A 25,657-nucleotide genomic window follows, 5' to 3' on the forward strand; every position below is an offset into this window, starting at 1 on the left:
CTCTTTTCCTTCTCATCGTATCCTGAATATCTCTGATCATCCATGGTTCACTGTGCTGGTTACTACTTCCTATTATCCTAGAGGGAATAGGTTGGGCCTGTCCCCTCCCCATTCATTTTTGAACGACCCAACTGGTCTTCTGTAGATTGCCTACCTTGGCCAGATCCTGTTTTATTTTACTCTTCCCCAATCCAAAATCTTTTTTTTGCAACTAGTCTATTTCTTTGTCCATAACAAGCTTAAATTGTTCCATGTCCATCTTGAGCAGCATGGTGGCACAGTGGTTAGCATTGTTGCTTCACAGCTCCAGGGTCCCAGGTTCGATTCCCGGCTTGGGTCACTGTCTGTGCAGAGCCTGCGCGTTCTCCCCGTGTCTGCGTGGGTTTCCTCCGGATGCTCCAGGTTTCCTCCCACAGTCCAAAGATGTGCGGGTTAGGTGGGTTGGCCATGATAAATTACCTTAGTGTCCAGAATGGTTAGATGGGACCAGGATAAAAGGGATAGGGTGGAGGCGTGGGCCTTAAGTAGGATGCTCTTTCCAAGGGACAGTGCAGACTCGATGGGTTGAATGGCCTCCTTCTACAGTAAATTCTATGATGTGGAGATGCCGGCGTTGGACTTGGGTGATCACAGTAAGAAGTCTTACAACACCAGGTTATAGTCCAACATGTTTGTTTCAAACACTAGCTTTCGGAGCACTGCTCCTTCCTTTCACCTGAGGAAGGAGCAGTGCTCCGAAAGCTAGTGTTTGAAACAAACATGTTGGACTTTAACCTGGTATTGTAAGACTTCTTACTGTAAATTCTATGATTCTATGACTATTCCAATTAATGTAGGAAAAGTTGAAATCACCAAACATAATTACCCTCTCATTATTTTTTCGCACCTCCTCAAATTATGCACATTGTTTGCTCCTCAATTTCCCGCTGAATATCTGCCGATCTATAATAAACACGTAGCAACGCAGCTGTCCCTTTTTCATTCCTAAACTCTGGCCACCAGCAAGATAATCATCTCTCCTCACTGCAGTAACTAACTCTTCAACTAATAAAGCAATGCCGCCTCCTCTTTTACACCCTCTGTTTCACCTGAAGATTTTATATTTCAGAATGTTGAGCTGCCAATCCTGCCCCTCACTCAACCATGTCTCCGTGATGGCCACTAAATTCACAATTTCACGAGTCAATCCTCTCCCTTAACTCATCCTTTTATCTGCAATACTCCTGAGGTACATCCACCCTCATCTTACTCTCTTGAAACTTAATAAAAATAGATAATTATTTAATTAATAGTTTAATACAGTAATAGATAAATCTGCACTAATTATTCAGATCACAAGGAACCGTTAGCCCTGTTCTGAATGTATTAGCGGTAAACTCCTTTCACTGCACTGTCCTAGATAGTACTTGCACTTCAACAGTATGGGGTCAAGATTGGTCAAAATGTTATGTTGATTCACTTAGCAGTGGGGGATTGAAAAATGGTTAAGAAATAGAAAAGTACTACATGCTTTACGTTCGGAGATGACAACATTTTGAGGTCGCTAAGGAGAGTTGTGATCCATGTAAAATAGCGAGGTTAAACCCTTTTATAAATACTGATATAATCTCTAGTGAGATAATTATGCTGTTGAGCAAACCTTCTATAAAGAAACTGCACAAATGAAACTTAATTTAGAGCATGATAAGGCAATTATTTTAGAAAATCAGTGGACCCGAAGTCCTGTGAGGACATTATGATATCTTTTTGAACAAAACCAAATGCTTCTCATCAGAATGTTAGAAGTATTAATGGCATCAGGTGATAAGAAACAGGGAGAAAAGAAACAAACTGTCTTCCAATTATAGCTACTTGTCAAAGGGTAAACATTTTGCGAAACGATGCAGGCATAGTTGATGAAGAGTGTATGAGGCTAAAAGAGACTTCCGAGAATTGTGAAAGCTATAAAAACGATCAAAGGACTCCTCCATATCCTATTGCAAGCGTTCCATCGGTAGGTGACTTTAATGTAGCTGCCATGATCTAAATTTATGGGTATAATATTTTAATTTTATAAACCTAATGGCTGGATGTCGCCTTCCTGCAAACCGGCAAAAATTCATTCCTCACGATTAGTCAGAATCAATTATAAAATCTTTGATCCTGAGCAGAAGGTGCCTAAAGTGCTGATGCGGTTTGTGATGGAAGTGCCGAGGAACAGAATGCGGTCAACCAAAGGCAATATGAGCGATCAAGACACACTTGCGAGCGCTGTCATGTCCAAAGGCCAATCCCGGAGCAGCTACTCGGCTGACATGTATACCAGAAGGGATGCTGGGATGTGACAATTGTGGGATATGCTGGAAAGGCTACCAGCAGTTTTAGATATCGGTTGAACCTCCAGGATGATGGCCAAGCTGCAAGATCCGCGTACTGGCAGAGTGGGATGAAAGAGACGGCGTGTGAGTATACTGATCGTGCGTCTGGAAGAGACCTGCTATCAGAAAATGACCAGGTACCAGAGAAATACCGTTAGATACTGGAAGAGAGAGTTCTCCTGCAGTGGAGACACACCCGTTCTTGCTGAATTCCTTCAACCAAGAGCTGGACCTTGCACCAGTTGGGGCAGACATCACCTCTTATAAAAGGTACATGTTTGGGAAAATTTCAAGCAAGTGTGATCTCCTGGACCACTTACAGTGACTTAGCTGGGTCAGAGTGGAATCCCCCAGATTGGGAGAATTGAAAGATTTTAGATTTAGAGACAATAAATCTCATGATCACATTGCTTTGAGTGGGGTGGACTCCGTATATATTGTGATTCACAAGTTATGCTGTGTCCAGAACCAGGGGTCACAGTCTGAGGATTCAGGGTAAACCATTTCAGACAGAGATGAGGAGACATTTCTTCACCCTAAGACATGAAAATGAAATGAAAATCGCTTATTGTCACAAGTAGGCTTCAATAAAGTTACTGTGAAAAGCCCCTAGTCGCCACATTCCGGCGCCTGTTCGGGGAGGCGGGTACGGAAATTGAACCGTGCTGCTGGCCTGCCTTGGTCTGCTTTCAAAGCCAGCGATTTAGCCCTGTGCTAAACAGCCCCTCCAGGTGAGCCTGTGGAATTCATTACCACAGGAAGTAGTTGATGCTAAATCATTGAATATATTCAAGAGGCGGCTAGATATAGCACTTGGGGAGAATGGGATCAAAGGCTATGGGGAGAAAGCAGGATTAGGCTATTGAGTTGGATGATCAGCCATGATCATGATGAATAGCAGAGCAGGCTAGGAAGTCCTTCTCTTCCTCCTATCCTCTATGTATCTATGTATTACAATAGTGTGGAGCAGGCTGGGTGCAGCAGGAGGCCCATCACTATTTGCCTGTTTGCATAAACATTACTGTAAAATTAGAATTGAAAGTGCCAACTGCAGGTTAGCAATAAAAGCATGAATGTGAAATGGATACTGAAAGCGTTAATGTAAAATCAACAGTGACAGCATTACGGTGAAATTGTTACTGTAAACAGTAACTTATTCCAATGTCACAGAGGAATATTTGCTTTACAGAGATATTCTTTGAGAAAGAGATCTTTTGACACTGCTTTACAGTAAGATCTGACTCCTGTCAGAACAATGCATAAGCTTTGGCTGTATGTCTTCGAGAGCTGTTTCAATTGGTTTGTTTCAGCTCCCCCTTGTCCTTAGCCAAGTCTGCAATGCTTTAAGGATTGTTAATCACTTTTTAACTAAACTGCAGGGTTGAAAACATGACTTGCGGTTCCAGCTTCACCCAGAAGAGAACTGAACTGAAAATGCTTTCTCAAAAAAGCCTGATTCATTAGCTGAACCCAACAATGATATCATCTCACCAAGCTGGAAACTAATTAACTCCCCAGGGAATCCCCTTAATCAAAACAAAATTGAATTAGCCCAAGCTTTTTACGATGGTTAAATGCACCTCAAAAGCTTTGCTGTTTTCAGCCTAAGAATCTTCTAAAACATGATTTCAGCAGTCAAACACACTCTAATCCAGGCTTTTAACCCTTACTTTACCAAATATTTATACTACAATTTATCTGAAATTCCTACATTCGTCACAGTGGGTTTCCTCCAGGCACTTTGGATCCTCCCACAAAGATGTGCAGTTTAAGTGGATTGGCCATGCTAAATTTGCTGTCGCCACAGCAAAGTTCCACCGCGCCACAGCAAAAAACCGCACCGACCTCCTCAGAAGACAAACACGGGACACCACTGACAGAGTACCCTTCGTCGTCCAGTACTTTCCTGGGGCAGAGAAACTACGACATCTTCTTCGCAGCCTCCAACACATCATCAGCGAGGATGGACATCTTGCCAAGGTCATCCCCACACCCCCACTACTGGCCTTCAAACAACCGCGCAACCTCAAACAAACCATTGTTTGCAGCAAATTACCCAGCCTTCAGAACAGCAACCACAACACCACAAAACCCTGCCAGGGTAATCTCTGCAAGACATGCCAGATCATCGACATGGACACCACCATTACACGTGGAAACACCACCCACCAGGTACGCGGCGCATACTCGTGCGACTCGACCAATGTAGTCTACCTCATACGCTGCAGGAAAGGATGTCCCGAAGCGTGGTACATTGGCGAGACCATGCAGACACTGCGACAACGAATAAACGGGCATCGTGCGACTATCAACAGGCAGGACTGTTCCCTTCCAGTTGGGGAACACTTCAGCAGTCAAGGACATTCAGCCTCTGATCTCCGGGTCAGCATTCTACAAGGAGGCCTTCAGGAGACGCGACAACGCAAAATTGCTGAGCAAAAACTTATAGCTAAGTTCAGCACGCATGAATGCGGACTCAACCGGGATCTGGGATTCATGTCGCATTACATTCGGCCCCCACCAACAAGCCTGGACTTGCAGAGGCCTACCGACTGAACTGGCTTGGGACAATTCACACCTCTTTAACCTGGAGTTACCTCTCTCTCTGCATCTTTGATGATTTGATTGCCTGCAGGTGCTCGCATTCCGGGGCATCTCTGACTGTGTCTATATAAACATTTCTGGAACAAGCCTTTCCATTCACCTGAAGAAGGAGCCGTGCTCCGAAAGCTCGTGTTTGAAACAAACCTGTTGGACTTTAACCTGGTGTTGTAAGACTTCTTACTGTAACTTTCAAAAAGCACTGACCCCTGTTTTGCTGTGAATGCATTCTGCTATCTGACCTTCATGTCACTATTAACACCTACTTTAGTCTCTAACACTATCATTACTGCTCCCTTTGTCTCGTGTCCATGGCGCCGTTGCCAGTTTTCCTCTTCTGACCTTCACCTATCCCTGACCTTCGATTTTGCTCCACTTGCTCCAACCTCGCTTTTCAACCGTATGTAACCCATCACCTTGCTTCCTCTCCTCAGTTCTGAAGAAATCGTACAGACTCAAAACTCTTCTCTGTTTCTCTCTCTCTCCTGATGTTGCCAGACCAGTTGGGTTTTGCCAGCATTTTCTGTTTCCATTTCAGATCGCCTTGCCTCCTTCAGCTCTCCCTCCTTCCTCTAACCTATAGACTTATGGCCGGATCGACACCAAATCACCGTTCTGGCATTTCTCTGCATATCAACCTTGGCCATCATCCAAGCTCTTTAATTTAAAAAGAAATGGAAATATCCTGTGCGATTTATCAGAAAACGTTAACATTGGCCAAGTGTTCCTTCCCCAACCCAGGGCACCAGCGATAATTTAAGTATTCCTAAGCAACCCTGACAGATTGGCTGAGGCCACAGCTGGTATTGAATCTGGACGTTGCCTGGTCTGCATGGCTCAGTGAGTCCTGGAGAGCCTCGCTGTGCCTTCTGCAGAGCGGAGAGTAAGTGTTATATGGGAGATCTAAATGTTGGACCTTGTCATTCTTCCTGACTTGGTACAGGATATTTTTCTTTCAGTGCTTCGAGAAGGGGGATGCGTTGCCATTGACCTAAAATATGCCAACCTTGTCCTAATTATGGGTACGGACAGACAAAAAATGATAAATGCTAATCTTGCTATTTTTGGTTTCTGAGCAGAGAACTAATTACTCCGTGCTCAGAATAGACTCTTGGTGCTTCTCTCACCCATTTTCTCTAATCTATTTTCTCTCCCCCAACCACCCCGCAGTCGAGTTTCACAAAAACCCCAGGCCTCAGTATCTGTGAGGGCTGACTAGTGAACAATGCTGGTCAAAAGCAAATTACTGCGAATGCTGGAATCTGAAACCAAAAGAGAAAATGCTGGAAAATCCCAGCAGGTCTGGCAGCATCTGTAGGAAGAGAAAAGAGCTAACGTTTCGAATCCAGGTGACCCTTTGTCAAAGCTAAAAGGCATAGGAAGTGTGAGCTATTTATACTGTGGGGTGAGGGAATGAAAGATGAGCCATAGCCACAGAAACCACGGGGATAGAGTGCTAATGGCAGTCCCCAGAGAGAACAAATGGTGCGAACGGCCAAACAGCAGAGAAACTAAAATCAGAGGGTGAACTGTGCCAGATGTAGATGTGGGGGGAGGGGGTCATGTGTGGGAGAGAGAGGATGGGGAAGCAAAGGGGAGGAAAGGTAAGGGGGGGGGGGAAATAAGATGGGTGGGGGGAAATATATATATATAAAGAAAGAAATAAAAGGTAAAAGACAGTTAAAATTAAATGGAATGAAAACAAAGGGGTCAAGGTGGGGTAGAGTTGAAGTTGTTGAATTCGATGTTGAGACCAGAAGGCTGCAGCATGCCTAACCCGAAGATGAGATGCTGTTCCTCCAGTTTGCGTTGAGCTTCACTGGAAGCAGCAGGCAAACAACAGACATGTGGGCAAGTGAGCAGTGTTAAAATAGCAAGCAACAGAAAGGTCAGGGTCCTGAATGCGCACGGACCAAAGGTGCTCAACAAAGCGATCACCCAGTCTGCGTTTGGTCTCTCCGATATAGAGACCACCACATTGGGAGCAGCGAATACAGTAGACCAAATTGAAAGAGATGCAAGTGAAACGCTGCTTAACCTGGAATGAGTGTTTTGGGCCTGGGATGTTAAGCATGGAAGAAATAAAGTGGCAGGTGTTACACCTTCTGCGATTGCATGGGAAGGTGCCATGTTTGATGGGAGAGGTACTGGATATGGTGGAGGAGTGGACTGGATTGTCTTGGAGGGAACGGTCTCTGCGGAATGCTGACAGAGTGAGTGAAGGGAAGATGTGTTTGGTGGTGGCATCACGTTACGAGTTGGCGAAAATGGCGGATGATTACATATGGAGGCTGGTGGGGTGAAATGTGAGAACGAGGTGGACTCTATCCTTGTTCTAGGACAGTAAGAAGTCTTACAACACCAGGTTAAAGTCCAACAGGTTTGTTTCAAACACGAGCTTTCGGAGCACGGCTCCTTCTTCAGGTGAATGGAAAGGCTTTCCATTCACCTGAAGAAGGAGCCGTGCTCCGAAAGCTCGTGTTTGAAACAAACCTGTTGGACTTTAACCTGGTGTTGTAAGACTTCTTACTGTGCTCACCCCAGTCCAACGCCGGCATCTCCACATCATGGCTTGTTCTAGGAGGGAGTGGAAGGGGCGAGGGTAGTGGCACGGGAATTGGACCGCACATTATTGAGGCCAATAACTGTAGATAGGAAATCACGGCTGAGGAACAATGCTGGTCATTTGACTTTGCTGAGGGCAACATCAATGAACCTAGGCCTCAGGTTCAGCATGAATGATCAGATGATGATCATGGTGTCGGCCTGGGATTATCTGTCTCTCTGTCCTGGCTGAGATTGCTTAACCAAATAATATAAATAGAGCCATCAAAGGTTTCAAAAGTTCAACTTGTGATTTTTCTTCAGTGAGTGGCAGTAGTCCCAATTTTCCACACACTGGCTTGCATCTCCCCACCCACCCCCCGCCTCAGAAATGGTGGCTCGCACTGCTGCCTCATAGCACCAGGGATCGATTCCAGCCTTGGGTGACTGTGTGGATTTGCACTTTCTCCCCGTGTCTGCGTGGGTTTCCTCCGGGTGCTCCGGTTTCCACCCACAGTCCAAAGATGTGCAGGCGAGGTGGATTGACCATGCTAAAATTGCCCCTTTGTTTCCAAAGATGTGTAGATTATATGGACTGACCATTATAAATGCGGGGTTGCGGGGATAGGACGGGGGGGGAGTGGATCAAGGTAAGGTGCACTTTCGGAGGGTGCAGACTCGAAGGGCCAAATGGCCTCCTTCTTCATTGTTCATTGTAGAGATTCTATGGATTCAATGGAAAGAGGCAAGTCTCAGAAGTAACCCCTATTTCTATAGAGATTATAGCGAATGCGATTTGACCAATCAGAGCAGTTTTCCAACAATAGTGGTTGCAGAGGACATTGAGTTCCTGCGAGAAACGTTGAAGTGTTCCAATGGAGAAATGTATTGTCAGCACCTGGAAGGATGAGGTCAAATGCTCACCTACACCCAAACCTATCCTTTTGCAGTTTAGAGCATGTTAAAGCCATTCAACTGAAAACAAAACAATCTCAACAGTCGATAGCCAGTTCTGGTCCCCTTACTGAAGAAAGATAGACTGGCATTGGAGGCAGCCCAGAGAAGATTCATTCAGTTGTTACGGGTATGGAGGGATTTTCTTATGAGGAGAGGTTGAGCCTGTGCTCATTGGAGTTTAGAAGAATGAGAGGCGACTTATTGAGACATATCGGATTCTCAGGGGGATAGACAAGATAGATGCTGAGAGGGTTTCCTTTTTTGGGAGAGCCGAGGACCAGAGGGCACAATCTCAGAGTAAGGGGTCGCCCATTTAAGGCAGAAATGAGGAGAAATTTCTTCTCTCAGAGGGTAGTCAATGCGGAGGACTGTAAAGGCTGGATTGTTAAGTATAATCAAGGCTGAGATAAGACAGATTTTTAATCAGTAAGGGGATCATTGGTTTTGGGGATAAGGTGGGAAAGTGTTGAGGATTATAAATCAGTCGTGATCTCATTGAATAGTGGAGCAGATCTGATGGGCCGAATGGCCTACTTCTACTCCTATGATCAGAACTGCATGACTGGTGACAAGTGGAGCCATGATGATTTTACAATGTTAACTTTAGCCACCAAATATATAATCTCCCTTCAGGACTTAGTGGGTTAATAGCCTTCTTAAAACAATCACTAAACCTGCCATACATAATGGGTGTCAAACAAAAAGATGTTCCATGTTCCTTGGAGGCAGCATCAATCTAACTGTCCTTTGTTGTGTACGGCATATTTCTGAATGTAGATATCATAGAGTCATAGAGTTTTAAAGCACAAAGAAAGTTGTCATGTGAGAGTACTTTTAAGAAACGGATGTTTATCAAATAGCTGCAGTAATGTCAGTGTAGGTGGAGCTGAGCTGTGACTCTGCTTTTACTCTCGCTTTGAGCAAACAAAACTGGTGTGTGTATGTTTTAGTTTTGTTTTGGATTTGAAGAAGCTGCAGTCACCAAGAAGGTGCATTGATCTCTCTCTGCAATCTAAAGACTGTCTCCAGATCATGTGAGGATTTCAAACTAATACTTGTTTGTGTAGAGAATTTAAACCTGTCTTTCTGTAAAAAGGGTCTTTTGACCTCATGGATATTGTTAGGAACATTATGAAGGGTTACTTATAGAATATTGTATCTGTGGGGATTATTAGTGTTGATAGTTGTTAAGGTGTTTACTGTGGGTTTATAAAGTGTTAACTGGATTCATAAATAAACATGGTTTTGTTTTAAAAGTACTTTAGATCTCTGTTGCATCACACCTGTAAAGTAGGCCCTTGTGCTCCCCATAACCACAATCTATTAAATGTTGTGGGTCAGGTGAACTCCATGATACAATGCCGCCCCCCTCACTCACTTACCCTCCAATGCAGCCTCCTGCTCTTCCACTGATTGGCCCTCCAATTTCCCAAGTCCACCCGTCATCCTTGATTGCAAGATTATCCCGCCAGGCCATCAATTGGGGTAAGGGAGCACGGTAGCATAGTGGTTAGCACAATCGCTTTACAGCTCCAGGGTCCCAGGTTCGATTCCCGACTTGGGTCACTGTCTGTGTGGAGTCTGCACGTTCTCCCCGTGTGTGCGTGGGTTTCCTCCGGGTGCTCCGGTTTCCTCCCACAGTCCAAAGATGTGCAGGTTAGGTGGATTGGCCATGCTAAATTGCCCTGAGTGTCCAAAATTGCCCTTAGTGTTGGATGGAGTTACTGAGTTATGGGGAAAGGATGGGGGTGTGGGCTTGGTCGGTTGCTCTTTCCAAGAGCCGGTGCAGACTCGATGGGCCGAATGGCCTCCTTCGGCACTGTAAATTATATGAATACACTTTGGGGTTCTCTAAACTCGGCCTGTAATACATTGGGGGCTCGAGGGGATAAAAGTCTATCTATTAGATTGGTATTGTGAACTTAAACACAGTGAGGGGTGAGCATATTGTGGTTGCTTTTCAGTTGTGGTATTCCAGTTTAAGTAGGGAGTTGTGTTGTGGACAATGACTCTTTCAGAGGCTCGGAAGTTTTTGGGGGTAGAGAAGGTCACATGCAATGCCTTAAGAACAGAGACAAAAAAAGGCTTTTAGATATGGCAAAAACATTTCAGTTAACGCTACCTGACAGCATGCAAAAAGAAGAGGTACTTATGGTGCTAGCTGAGCATTTAAAATTGCCTGAGATACAGTCTGACTCATTAGAACTGGCAAAAATTCAGTTACAGATTATTAACAACTGGAACATGAGAAAGAATTAAAGCAGCTTGAATATGAAATGAGAGAAAAAGAGAGAAAGCGAGATACAGATCAGGGAAAAAGAAAAGGAAAGTAGAGAGAAGAAAGAAATGAAGAAAGAATAGCCCTAGCAGAACAACAAGAAAAAGAGAGAGAGGTAAGAGAAAAAGAGAGGGAAAGGGAGATATAGATCAGTGAAAAAGAAAAGGAGGGAGAAGAAACAAAAAACAAAAAGGGGGGAAAAGGGAAAAAGAGAGAGTTTAAACTTCAGAAAATGGCCATGAAACATGACAGTCAGTTAAAATTGGCGGATGTAAAGGGAAAAGTACAATTGGAGGATAGTGGTAAGGATAAAGAGAAAGAGCGTCATAGTCGAAGGCTTTGTGGGGATCTATTTAAATATGCCCAAGCATTGCCAAGGTTTGATGAGAAGGAGGTAGAAGCCTTTTTCATTTCATTTGAGAAGGTAGCTAAACAAATGAAATGGCCACAGGACATGTGGGTATTACTGATTCAAGCAAGGTTGGTAGGTAGGGCTAGTGAAGTGTTTGCACAACTACCAGAGGAGATATCTGAGACGTATGAGGAGCTGAAAAATTCGATTTTAGGTGCATATGAACTGAAGTCTACAGACAAAGGTTTAGAAATTTAAGGAAAGAACATGGTCAAACATGCTTGGAGTTTGAAAGGATCAAACATAGTAATTTTGATAGGTGGATAAGGGCTTTGAAAATAGACCAAACGTATGAAGCTCTCAGAGAAATTATACTTTTGGAGGAGTTTAAAAATTCAATTCCTGATGTAGGGAGAACTCATGTGGAAGAGCAGAGGGTTAAAACTGTGAGATTAGTTAAAGTGGTAAAGGAAAGCCCAAGTGAAGCGAAGGAGGTGCGAAAGATTGTTCCGCCTGATCAAGAGCTGATTGAGAAGAAGGTGCCAGATCTCTTCGAAGAATTTACTTGTGTGGGTAAAGTTTACTCACGTGTATCAGGAGGAGCAGTTAAAGAAGTCTCAATTTTAAGAGATACGGGAGCTAGTCAATCTTTAATGGCAAGAGATGAGGAGTTATGTAGTTTGGGAAGAATATTGCCAGAAAAGGTGGTAATATGTGGAATTCAGGGTGAGACGAGTGGTGCCCCATTATGTAAGGTAAGGTTGGAAAGTTCAGTGGTGAAGTGGTAGAAGGAGTAATAGAGAAACTATCTTGTCCAGGAATACAGTTTATCTTGGCTAATGATACAGCTGGATCGCAGGTGGGAGTGATGCCTACGGTGGTTGATACGACAGTGGAAAATCAGACAACTGAAGTGTTGAAGGACAAATATCCTGGTATTTTTCTGGATTCTGTAGTAACAAGGTTGCAAAGTCACAGGTTAAGATAAGAGGAGAAATCAAAGAGTGAAGATGAAGTTGAAGTGCAATTATCAGAAACGATTTTTGATCAGATGGTTGAAAACAGAACAAGAACAGGTGGATGACGAGGCGGATATTTTTAGTTCAGGAAACTTTCAATGGTTAACTAACAAAGTTGTTTCAGGGTTACCCAATTGTGCGGTATACATCGACGATCTGGTGATTTTCAGCCAGGCATAGAAGGAACATTTAAAGCATCGACTTCAGTAGGTGGGTTTGGTGGTAAACCTAGCCAAAAGTGAATTTGGAAAAGCCCAAGTCACTTTCCTGGGCCATACATTCGGACAGGGTCGAATGGTCCCACTGGATGTGAACACAAAAGTTATTGGGGAGTTTCCAATACCCTCGACACAAAGGGAAATAATGCGATTTCTTGGCAAGAGTGAATTCTACTGGAAATTTGTGCCAAATTCTAGCAGTATGGTTGCTCCACTGACGGACTTGCTAAGAAAGCGTAGCAAATTTAAGTGAACAGCGGGGTGTCCACAGGCATATGAAGGCCCAAAGGCTGTGATAACCAATGCTCCTGTGTTGGAGAATTACAGGAGACTGTGATCAGATTGAACTAAAGTATCCGACTTTAGAGAGAAATGCCACGGCGCAGAGAAATGATGGATCATGCAGAGACCTTCTTGTTCAAAGAGACTTCAATCAAGAGGAATTCCAGTTGGATGAAGAAGAACTGAAATGGACTATGTTAGTATACATGTTTGCGTGTTTTGTTTTGTTAAAAAAAAGCATATTCACTGTCAATATTTCTTAAAGGAAAGTGAAAAGGTGAAGAATGAAACCATCTTGAAGTTGGTGGTTTATTTATTTCTTGGGGGGAGGTGTCATGTGAGAGTACCTTTAAGAAATGGACGTTTATCAAATAGCTGCAGTGATGTCAGTGTGTGGGTGGAGCTGATCTGTGACTCTGCTTTTACTTCCGCTTTGAGCAAAAAAGAAACTGGTGCGTGTTTTAGTTTTGTTTTGGAGTTGAAGAAGGTGCAGTCACAGCAAGAAGGTGCATTGATCTGTCTCTGCAATCTAAAGACTGTCTCCAGATCATGTGAGGATTTCAGAGTAATACCTGTTTCTGTAGAGAATTTAAACCTGCTGTCTTTCTGTAAAAAGCATATTTTGGTCTCATGGATGTTGTTAGGAAAGTTATGAAGGGTTACTTATAGAATATTGTATCTGTGGGGATTATTGGTGTTGATAGTTGTTAAGATGTTTACTGTGGGTTTATAAAGTGTTAACGATTCATAAATAAACATGGTTTTGTTTTAAAAGTACTTTAGTTCTCTGTTGCATCACAGCTATAAAGTAGGCCCTTGTGCTCCCCATAACCACAATCTATTAAACGTTGTGGGTCAGGTGAACTGCATGATACTCTTTGGGGTTCTCTCAACTCTGGTCCATAACAGAGTTCCTTTGGCCCATCGTATCTGTGCTGGCCATCAAGTGCCTATCTATTCTAATTCCATTTTACAGCACTTGGTACGTAGCCTTGTATGTTATGGCATTTCAAGTGCTTATCTAAATGCTGCTTAAATGTTGTGAGAATTCCCGCCTCTGCCACCCCTTCAGACAGCGAGTTCCAGATTTCCACCTCCCTCTGGATGAAAAAGCTTTTCCTCAAATTGTCGTTAAATGTCCTACCTCTTAACTGAATTCTACACCCCTTGGGCCCTCCACTAAGGTTTCTCCCTACCTTCCCCAGCTATGATCCTCAGAATGTCCAACATCGATAAGATCCCCCCTCACTCGTTCCTGCTCCAAGGAGAACAAGTCCAGCCTAACCAATCTCACCTCAGAGCTGAATTGCTCCAGCCCAGGCAACATCCTAGTGAATGCACCCTCTACAGTGCATCTGCTGAAGCTCATTGCACCCTGCCACACTAACTTCTTACTTTCAGTACCAGAGACGAAAGATAAATTGAGCAAAATTCACACTTAGCTGAGTTGGCTGGGCGGCTGGTTTGTGATGTATAACCAGGCCAACAGCGTGGGTTCCATTCCCGTACCGGCTGAGGTTATTCATGAAGGCCCCACCTTCTCTGCCTTGCCCCTCGCCCGAGGTGTGGTGGTCCTCAGGTTAAATCACCCACCAGTCAGCTCTCCCTCTCAAAGCCTATGGTGACTTTAATTTACTTTTTTTTTTAAATTGACCATTGTTAATTCCACTAAACTGACTTTTTCTTCCTGAGGGTTAGTGTTTGCTGGAACCATTGCATGCAAACGTTTACAGGTGGGTTTTTTACATAGAATTTACAATGCAGAAGGAGGCCATTCGGCCCATCGAGTCTGCACCGGCTCTTGGAAAGAGCACACTACCCAAGGTCAACACCTCCCCCTATCCAATAACCCAGTAACCCCACCCAACACTAAGGGCAATTCTGGACACTAAGGGCAATTTATCATGGCCAATCCACCTAACCTGCACATCTTTGTCACTGTGAGAGGAAACCGGAGAACCCGGAGGAAACCCACGCACACACGGGGAGGATGTGCAGACTCCGCACAGACAGTGACCCAAGCCGGAATCGAACCTGGGACCCTGGAGCTGTGAAGCCATTGTGCTATCCACAATGCTACCGTGCTGCCCCGTTTATACAGTATATGAGTTCAACATAATCTCTCTACCGGATTTAGCAGTTAAGAGACTCAACAAGGACACGAGAGAGACAAAAGTGTTAAAATCGGGGGACTACTGGCAGTCAGATTTATAATCAAAAAAGACACGGCAGATCACTAAATCAAGACTTGGCAGGTCTGCGTCGAGTACAAAGGGGAGCAAGTAGATTGATCTTAAATGTAGAGGCGTGAGTGGATAATCTCGGCTGACATTCCAGCTGAATTGAGGGAGTGCTGCATTGTCAGAGCTGCCATCTTTCCAATGGGCTGTTAAAGGTAATGTCTGTCTAGTTGGGTGGCAGTTATTGGAATAGAGCGGTCCCTCGTGTCTTGGGCCCACACCGTGAAAGACAGATGAATTAATCATTCGTCTCATTCGGCTGTTTTTGAAACCTTCCTGCAATGGAGCACTGGCTGATGTGTTTGTCTATTGTAACGGCAATGACTTTATTTCAGAAACATAGGGAGCTATTCCCTCACTGGGCATGATCCAGATAATCAGATGTAAATGATCCATTAGCAGTGCCCTGGCAGTGCTCATGGTACCTTGGCAGTGCCGACCTGACACCCTGGAAGGTTGGCACTGCGAAGGTGCCAGGTTAGCACACAAGGGATTGGGCCTGAGGGTGGCCATGCCTATGAAAGGGGTGAAGAGGTATATGAAGGGTGGGGAAGTGGGGGGGGGGGGGGGGGGGGGGGGGGGAGGGGGGGTATTATGAATTGGTGTATGAAAGATAGGAGAGTGAAAGGGGGGAGGCCCTAAAGGTCAGGGTCCCTCAGCAATTCCATAACGGGCTTTGCTCACTTAAGGGGAATGTCCCAGTACCACAACATTGGATGGATCGGGGGCCAGGTCACCCTCATGCCTGAGTAGAGGGGTAGATATCATGCAGACTTTTAGTGATGGGGGGGGGGGGGGTTACCCCTCTGGGCCGAGGGTTGGGGGGTGTTGACCATGTCTGCAGGGGGTTATGATATCCGAGGGATGGGGGTGGGAGACCTTCTCATTGAGAGATTGGGGCACCCTTTCAAAATAGCACTGTGATCACTGAGGAGCCGTTCTTGCCGGTGACTTTAATCCCCACTGCCGAAACAAATTCAAAGTGTGGGATTTTCCCGGTGAGAACCTCCTCACACTCCAAATAAAGGACTATGGGTGGGATTCTCCGTTTCAGGGACTAAGTGCTGATGCCGGGACTGAATCGATGGCGTTCTACAACCTCGGAAACGGTGCCAGTCCCGGAGCAATTCAGAACCCATTATTGGGTGAGCGCAGGAGCTAGTGGAACTGGTGCAATTCCAATGCATGACAGCGTCCGATTCAACCAGGTCGCAATTGGCACTTGAGAGCTTGACAAGCTGCAGCCGCAAGTAAGCACTCCACCCCCCATACACACATATTTCAGTCAATAAGATGACACCTGTTACGGGCCAGGGTTTAGAGAACCCCAAAGTGCAGCATGGAGTTCACCTGACCCACAACTTTTAATAGATTGTGGTATGGGGAGCACACGGCCCACTCTACAGGTGTGGTGCAGCAGAAATGGAAAAGTATTTTTTAAAGCAAAACAGTGTACTCTATGAACTCGAGTTAACCTTTTTAAAACATAGTGAACATCTTAGCAACCATTAATTCAAATACAACCCCCAAAGAATACAACACTAAATAATGCTTAATAACTTCCCAAACAACATCCAGACAAAAGAAACACCTTTGAACCGAAGCACGGACAGAAGAGGCGGGACAAAATATATTTTTTATGGAATGTTAAGAAGTTTGACAGCTGTTGAAACAAGGTAAGGGAAGCGTAAACATTTGGGATTTTCAGAATAGAGTAGCAAGCCAAGGTGGGAGAGTTAATGTACTGGAGGCATAGACATCAATTGGGTGAATGGCTTTGCATTAAGTTAAGAATAGGCAATTGAATTTTCTTTCAAATTTGGCCAGACAATATCTAGAATCAATTTACTACCTGAGCAATGTTAGGTGAGACTTAACGGAACATCAATAAATATCTTTAGGTTGACCGAAGAGCGAAGCATCTGCCTTATTATCTTCAGGACTATTATGCCAATGTCAGAGATACAACTGAGTGATGCCAAAGCAAAAGATATCCCACGGCTATTTCCTCCTCAATAGCTTCTGTGAAAGCACAGCGCATCCTTTCCCATTGCAGCGTCAGTAAATTGGCATCATCAGGTTGTAGGTCCATCCATTGACCCCTCTGCCCTAGCTTCTCCCGTGACAACCACAGTGTTAGCACAGGCCAAACCTCCTACTTCCTCCCAAGAGCAAGCACGCTGACATCTGATGGAGCTTACAACAGAGCATTGGCTTCAGGGGCTTCAGGGGGTATGCTAGGAGTGAGGTCTGTGATCAGAGTAAGGTCAACTACGGGCAAGAGTACGGGCAGCACGGTAGCACAGTGGTTAGCACAGTTGCTTCACAGCTCCTGGATCCCAGGTTCGATTCCCTGCTGGGTCACTGTCTGTGCGGAGTCTGCACGTTCTCCCCGTGTCTGCGTGGGTTTCCTCCGGTTTCTTCCACAGTCCAAGATGTGCAGGTTAGGTGGATTGGCCATGCTAAATTGCCCTTCGTGTCCAAAAAGGTTAGGTGGGGTTACTGGGATAGGTTGGAGGTATGGGCTTAAATGGGGTGCTCTGTCCAAGGGCCGGTGCAGACTCGATGGGCTGAATAGCCTCCTTCTGCACTGTAAATTCTATGATGAATGATTGACCCCTTTTCCTGAGAATGTGCAAATGTCTCAGGATAATGTCAAATGAGACTCACCCCTACATTCTTTCTCCACATCCCTCCCAATATTTCCCTTCATCAAATATTCACCCCAATTCATTTTCAAGGGCAGTGTTGATTTTGTTCCCACCATCGATCAGACAGCACAGGCTGGATTCTTCTGCCAAGTCCGCCCGCCACAAGAATGCCACGAGCAAGATGCCGACAATTGACTCCGGCCGCGTCCGCCGGTGACCGGAGAATCCCGCCCCACGTACTAAATCCGAGTTTTGTTTTAAAAAAAGGTTTCCCCTCGGTGTCACCTTCAATTTTGGTCACCAATCACCTTAGATCTGTGGCCTCTGATTGTTCAGCCTAGTGCCGCTGGAAACAGTTTAGTTTTATTTAAACCGTCTAAATGGTTTTAAACATTTCGAGCTAATCTCCTCTTAGCCCTCTGCGCTCCCAGACAACAATCCCAATTCTCCAGTCTTTTCATATATTCATGCAATGCCTCATATCGTCAAGTGTCGTCAAGGACTATTTTAACATTAGGTCAACGTTTGTTGTTCAGAGTTTCGGATCGATTGGGAAGCTTCAGTGAAAAGTCAATAATCAATCATCGCTTTTCCTCCTCTATTGTGCTCAATGTGGGGTTGGGGGGGGGGGGGGGAGGGGTGGTAAACTGACATGACAGACCACAGGGAACCATAAAATGTTCAATGTTTTATTGAAAAGCAATAAATAGAAACGGTGGATGGTTCATAAAATTAAACTGGAGCTGGAGTACAAAATACTGACTTATTTAAAAGACACCATCACCGAGTGTGGTTTCTACTTCTATCCTCTTGTGCACTCTGCTCTCACTTCTCTGTACATTCCTCCACCTTCCCTCCTGAATTTCCTCCTCAAACCACTCCACTTTTCTACCTCGCCGTCATTTATGAAACTCATTAAAACCTCCCTAATAATTATATTGGGGTTTGGATTTTCTGCCCCCCCCCCCGGTGTGTTTTCCAGCAGCTACCGCGGTGGTGGTGGGGGAAGGGGGGGTCCACGTTTGGTATTATCAACTATCAGTACTACAAGGGTTACTGTAATGCCATGAATAGCCACTAGAGGGAGCTGCAGATACTATTATATAAAGCAGTGATAGAACATAGAACATAGAACAGTACAGCACAGAACAGGCCCTTCGGCCCTCGATGTTTTGCCGAGCCATGATCACCCTACTCAAACCCACGTATCTACCCTATACCCGTAACCCAACAACTTTAACCTTACTTTTTGTAGGACACTACGGGCAATGTAGCATGGCCAATCCACCTAACCCGCACATCTTTGGACTGTGGGAGGAAACCGGAGCACCCGGAGGAAACCCACGCACACACGGGGAGGACGTGCAGACTCCGCACAGACAGTGACCCAGCCGGGAATCGAACCTGGGACCCTGGAGCTGTGAAGCATTTATGCTAACCACCATGCTACCGTGCTGCCCGTGACGTTCGACCTTAGGGAGGCGTGTATGCAGGAGACAGATAGTGAAGGTCGTAACAGCAGTTAGTGTGAGAAGGTTAGATTATAGTTTATACAGCTAGTGGGATTAGCAGTAGATGAGTGTAGTTAGATGTTATTGATCAATTCTGTATTCTAAAACGACTAAGTGTCAAAACTCAGTTTAGTAGTGTAAATAAAATCCTAGCTTTGTTTAAGTAAAAGCTATACCTAAATAAGCAACACAAAGAACACCACACACATTTTGTAGGACCAAAATATCCTCCCGGTGGGAAGGGTTGGAAAATCAAATCCCACCTTTTGTGTCCATTTTCTGTCTACTTACATTCCATTGATGCGACTCTTAGCTACCTCAGAAGGAGCTTTATTAATGCAAGATGTTGCTACAAATCACCTCAGGAGTGAAAGCAATTCTAATTTTGCAGGGCGGCATGTGGCACAGTGGGTAGCACTGGGACTACGGCGTTGAGGACCCAGGTTTGAATCCCGGCCCTGGGTCACTGTCCGTGTGGAGTTTGCACATTCTCCCCATGTCTGCGTGGGTTTCACCCCCACAACCCAAAGATGTGCAGGTTAGGTGGATTGGCCATGCTAAATTGCCCCTTAATTGGAAAAAAAAATAATTGGGTTCTCTAAATTTTTTATTTTTTTAAATTCTAATTTTGCATGGAGGATGGATTTTTCTTTTACAATTCTCTCCCCACCTCCACCTGATGTGGGGGTACTGCTCCATGTAAGTCAAATTTGCTCCAGAAAACGATTGTCAGGGAGGCCTTTGACCTTTTAGAGCATCATAGAAACACACATAAAAAACAGAAGCAGGAAGAGGCCATTTAGCCCTTCGAGTCTGTTTGACCTTTCATTATGATCATAGCTGATCATCAAGTTCAATACCCTGATCCCGCCTTCCCCCCATATCCCTTGATTCCTTTAGCAATACCATATCTAATTCCTTCTTGAAATTACAATGTTTTGACCTCAACTACTTTCTGTGGTGGCGAATTCCACAGGTTCATCATTCCCTTGGTGAAGAAATTTCTCCTCACCTCAATCCTAAAAGTTTTATCCTTTATCCTCAAATGATGACCCCTAGTTCTGGACTCCCCCACCATCAGGAACATTCTTTCTGAATCTACCCTGTCTAATCCTGTTAGAATTTTGTAAGATTCTATGAGATCCCCTCTCACTTTTCTAAACTTCAATGAATATAATTCTGATATTTAGTCTCTCCTTATTTGGCAGTCCTGCATGCATCCCAAGAATTAGCCTGGTAAATCTTCGCTGCGCTCCCTCCATTCCTTAGATAAGGACACCAAACTGTACATAATACTCTAGCTGTGGTCTCACCAATGCCCCATACAATTGCAGTAAGACATCCCTATTCCTATACTCAAATTCTTGTGCTATGAAGCCAACATACCATTTGCCTTCCTTACTGCCTGCTGTACTTGCACACTTACGTTCAGCGACTGATGCACGAGGATTGATTGATTGATTAATTTTCGTATGTACCTAAGTACAGTGAAAAGTATTTTTCTGCAGCCAAGGGAAATTACGTACACAGTACGGACACAGCAGACAAAAAGAATAATTAACAAAGTACATCGACAAATAATGATTGGTTACAGTGAGGAACAAGGGCCAAACAAAGGAAATACATGAGCAAGAGCAGCATAGGGCGTTGTGTTCTCTCAATTTACACCTATTCAAGTAATAATCTGCCTTCCCATTTTTGCTGCTGAAGCGGGTAACCTCACGTTTATCCACATTATATTGCATCTGTCATGCATGTGCCCACTCACTCAACCTGTCCAAATCCTGCTGAAGTATCACTGCATCCTCCTCACAGCTCACCCTGCCACCCAACTTTGTATCCGCTGCACATTTGGAGATAATACATTTAGTTCTCTCGTCCAAATCATTAATATATAATGTGAACAGTTAGGTCCTAGCACAGGTCATTGCCTGCCAACTGAAAAAGACCCATTTATTTAGAAGTTTTGCTTTCTGTCTGCTAACAAGCTTTTTATCCATCTCAAGACACTACCTGTAATCCCATGTACTTTAACTTTACACATTAATCTGCTATTTGAGACCTTGTCCAAAGCCTTCTGAAAGTCTAAATAGACCACATCCACCTGGTCTCCCTGGTCAACTCTACTAGTTACTAGTGTAGCCACCTGGGGTGGCCACGTCCCGATTCCAAAATGGATACTCGCAAAGAGTACAGGGAAAAATGGACAGCACTAGGATAACAAGCAGGTGCAAGGTTTCCTGTGGATTGGAACTTGCAGAACCCAGACAGAACTGAAACTACAAGCCATTAGCATAGTAATGAGCCATCTCCAGGGACAAAAGGGAACACTGGCACAATCGGTACCAGGATAGACTTCCCGGCGCCAGTGGAAGCTAAAACAAAGGCAGGCCAACGGTCCCGCCCAACGATCAGGGAACAACCCCCTTATTGTAGAGAATCGATACAAACAATTGGGACATGGTCCAATTAATTGGGACCAAGTCCAGGGTTCCTCCCAGAAGGGTGTGAAACCCCTTGGGGTATAAAACAGAGTCCCCAAGGTCAGTTCGCTCTCTTGAGAACTCTTACTTTCTCCATCTTCACCTTGGCATTTGGCTCTCAGCGACGAGAGGCGGCCAAGCACCAGCCAAGTAAGTCTAAGATCAATGCACGCTACAAGATAGGCGCTCCTAGCTACTATTCTATACCAGTTCGAAGCCGGCAGTATCAGAACCGGACAACAGCCATTGTTCCTCTGACTGAGTGGGCACTCGAAGCTAAGTATAGGCTTTTAGTAGTAGTTGTAGTTTAGTGAGTAGAGTTCGTGCATGAGTAATAATTGACTGTGTGTGTAAATAAATGTGCATTGATTTCAAACCCTAACTGGTGTATCGAGTCATTGATCAGTATTCGGCATTAAACCCTGTGGTGGTATCAGAAGGATACCTGGCGACACTTGAGCAAAGGTAATTAAAACAGAGCAAATTAAGGGAAAGCATAACGAGCTATCATAATTTAGCCTAATCATCTTCTCAATCCAACAACCCCACCCCACACCTGATCGGGGTAGGTGAACAGCAAAAGTTGGCACAACGTTTTCGAGTCAACTGTAGCATTTTAGTTAACTCACCGACTGCATGCTATAAAACAAGCAGGGTGGCGCAGGGATAGCACTGCAGTCTCACGGTGCCGATGTCCCAGGTTCGATCCCGGCTCTGGGTCACTGTCCGTGTGGAGTTTGCACATTCTCCCTGTGTTGGTGTGGGTTTCGACCCCACAACCCAAAGATGTGCAAAGTCGGTGGATTGAACACGCTAAATTGCCCCTTAATTGGAATAAAAATATGAATTGGGCCCTCAAAGTTTATATTAAAAAAACAGGAAGGGTGGGATTTTCCAGCTGGTCCCGTTGGCAGGATCTTCTAGACACAGCGGCGGAAGGGACGAAGAACGGAAAACTCATTGACAGAGGCGGAATGGAAGATCCCACCACTGACCAATTGTGGGGGGCTACCTCCACTCATAGAACATAGAATTTACAGTGCAGAAGGAGGCCATTCGGCCCATCGAGTCTGCACCGGCTCATGGAAAGAGCACCATACCTAAGGCCAACACATCCACCCTATCCCCATAACCCAGTAACCCCACCCAACACTGCCGCAAACGTGTCTCCAGGTGGGCGAGGGGGGAGGAATCCCACCTGCATACCAAACCTCAAGCCGAGCTCTGTCTAACCATTCAGAATGGTGACATTTTCCCAGCTGTCAGATTGTGAACGGTTAGCTGCTCCCTCTTTCCCACCAAGGTAAGATTCAAAAACTTCCAGTCTGCATCTCAAAGCCAATTGCTGTTCTTTAGGGGCCACAGTGAAAAGACACTCGCACAATCATACACGTAATGGCACACGCTACCTTTGAACTTGTGCAGCACAGCCCAAAGTTCAGCGATGTCCGTCGCAAAAGTGATATCCGTGTCAAGCACAATGACCCGTTCCAGTGAAGCAGGCAGAGTCTTGGTGAGAACCAATTTCATTAGTCCATATATCCCTGAGTAATGCTTGTTTGGAATCCATGAGACTTCTGGCTGAAAAACATATAGAAATTGGTTTAAATTCAATTTGATGCTAAGCTTACATAGGACGCCCCACAGCACATCTATTGGCACAAGTGCTTGGAACGTGTGCATCCATTTTGCACATACTGACAAGAGATGGAACAATAATACGAGGCGGGTTAATCACATCATAAGGCTACTGCAGCTTCAGGTCTTGTAGCAGTCTGCTATCTCTGTTGCTGCAGTGGGTGGAATCATTCAGCTTGAAGCACCACTGCTATCCAATCTACATTGCAGCTATCATAGAATTTACAGTGCGGCAGGAGGCCATTCAGCCCATTGAGTCTGCACCGGCCCTTGGAAAGAGCACTCATGCCTCCGCCCCATCCCCTTTATCCCCGTGACCTCACCTAATCTTTTTGGACACTAAGGGGCAATTTAGGATGGCCAATCCACCTAACCTGCACATCTTTGGACTGTGGGAGGAAACCGGAGCACCCGGTGGAAACCCACGCAGAGAACGTGCAGATTCCGCACAGACAGTGACCCAAGCTGGGAATCGAACCCGGGACCTTGGAGCTGTGAAGCAACTGTGCTAACCACTATGCTACCGTGCTATCTGAATGTTCAAATAAAAAAGGGGTGGAAGGAGGTTCATGTGGAGTACAAACACTACATAGTTTCTGGGTTCAGCCCTCACAACATTTCATGTTTCATTTCAAATCATCTCCTCCACCTCCATTCTGGTCCACCACCACAAGCTGCTCCTTGTGGTACCTGGGAACCCATTAATGAAGTTGCCTTTCCTGGGTCACCCAGATCTAAGGCTGTCAATCCCCCCCCCCCCCCCCCCCCCCCCCCCCCCCCCAGGATTGGCCTGGTCTCCAAGGGAATTGAAGATCAATTTCCAGGACTCTGCCGTGTACAACCCTGGAGACAAAAATCGACAGGATGTTCAAAAAAGATTGATTTTGTTTTTAATTTTACTTTGAACGCTTCTCCTAATTGGGTAATGAGTCTTTTCACTTTCCAATTGACGTCAGAAGGCCATACGTCACAAGGGTAGATGGGCAGGCGGCTCATGGCAGGAGTGTGGGGGCTATTCATGTGTTGAAACCCCTAGGAATACATTCAATCACAGTTGGCAACCTTATCCAGCTCATAGGATCTCGACAGTACAGAAGGAGGCCATTCGGCCCATCGAGTCTGCACTGACCCCGGGAACGAGCGCTCTACCTCGGCCCACTCCACAGCCCACCCCGCCCTATCCCTGTAACCTAACCTGCACATCCCTGGATACTGAGGGGCAATTTACCATGGCCACTCCACCTAACCTGCACATCATTGGGCTGTGGGAGGAAACCGGAGCATCCGGAGGAAACCAACGCAAACACGGGGAGAACGTTAAAACTCCAGAGAGTCACCCAAGGCCAGTATTGAACCCAGGTCCCTGGCGCTGTGAGGCAGCAGTGCTAACCATTGTTCCGCCGTGCCAACCAGCAATGAAATGGTGACCATTTAATAAGGTCACGTTTGTACTGATTGTGGCCCAAATTCCATTTTTCTCTCTGCCCCAAATAACCTTTGACTCCCTTGTCTATCAAAAACGTGGCTAACTCTGCCTTGAACAGATTCAATGACCCAGCGTATCTGGGGAAGAGAATTCCACATGGTAACGATCCTCTGAGAGAAAACTTTAACCTCATCTCCATCTTTTTAACAGTCATTCATAAACTGCCTTGCTTAGCTCTAATCTCCCCTCCAAGGTGAAACACCTCTTAATGGGTTTTCACCCTATTAAACCCCCTCACAATCTTACATGTTTCAATAAGATCACCTCTCATTCTTTTAAACTCAGATGGAAATAGGCCCAAACTGTCCAACATTTCCTCATAACATAAATCCTTCATCTCAGAAATGGGTCGAGTGAACCTTCTCTGATCTGCTGCCAACCGAATTACATCTTTATTCAAATAAGGTTCTATAAACCTTAATGTCTAACAAAAATCTATCAACTTTAGTTTTGAAATTTTCATTTGATCTCATGCCTCACCAGTTTCTTTCGGAGGGAGATTTCCATTAATATTTTGCGTGTAGGAATGTCTTCTGACATCACCCTTAATGATCTCACTCTAATTTTATGCCTCCTTACTCTGGACTTTGCCACCAGAGGAATAATTTCTCTCAAGCCTGTCAAGTCCTTTAATCATTTAAATATCTCAATTAGATCACCCCTTGATCTATATTCAAGAGAATGCAGGTTTAATCTATCCAAACTGTCTTCATAATATGAACATATAAATCAGGAGGAGGATTAGGCCCCTCAGACCTGCTCTTCCATTCAAGAAGATCATGGTTGATCTGATTATAACCTCAACTCTTGGGGCTAGATTCTTCGGCCACGCCGGCCGCAAGATCGGCATCGATGGGATGGGGACCGTGTAAAGGTCTATTGACCTTGGGCGGGAATATCCGTTTGCTGGGCATGTGCGGCTTAAGAATCCCGCCCTATATCTTCAGATACATCTCCATCTCCAAATCTTCAGTCCATAAATGTGCAGGTTAGGTGGATTGGCCATGATAAATTGTCCTCAGTGTCCAAAAAGTTTAGGG

At 45.1% G+C, this 25,657-nt stretch overlaps 1 protein-coding gene across 1 annotated transcript in view; it reads right to left on the reverse strand.

Moving 5' to 3' along the window:
- Positions 1-25,657, reverse strand: part of large1 (LARGE xylosyl- and glucuronyltransferase 1) — a 558,448-nt gene that overhangs the window by 188,777 nt on the left and 344,014 nt on the right. The window contains exon 6 of the mRNA XM_038780758.1: positions 22,903-23,074. Coding sequence (XP_038636686.1) covers positions 22,903-23,074 — 172 coding nt within the window. The remainder of the gene's footprint in view (positions 1-22,902; positions 23,075-25,657) is intronic.

Source organism: Scyliorhinus canicula, chromosome 20, assembly GCF_902713615.1.
Source record: "Scyliorhinus canicula chromosome 20, sScyCan1.1, whole genome shotgun sequence".
Lineage (NCBI taxonomy): Eukaryota > Metazoa > Chordata > Chondrichthyes > Carcharhiniformes > Scyliorhinidae > Scyliorhinus > Scyliorhinus canicula.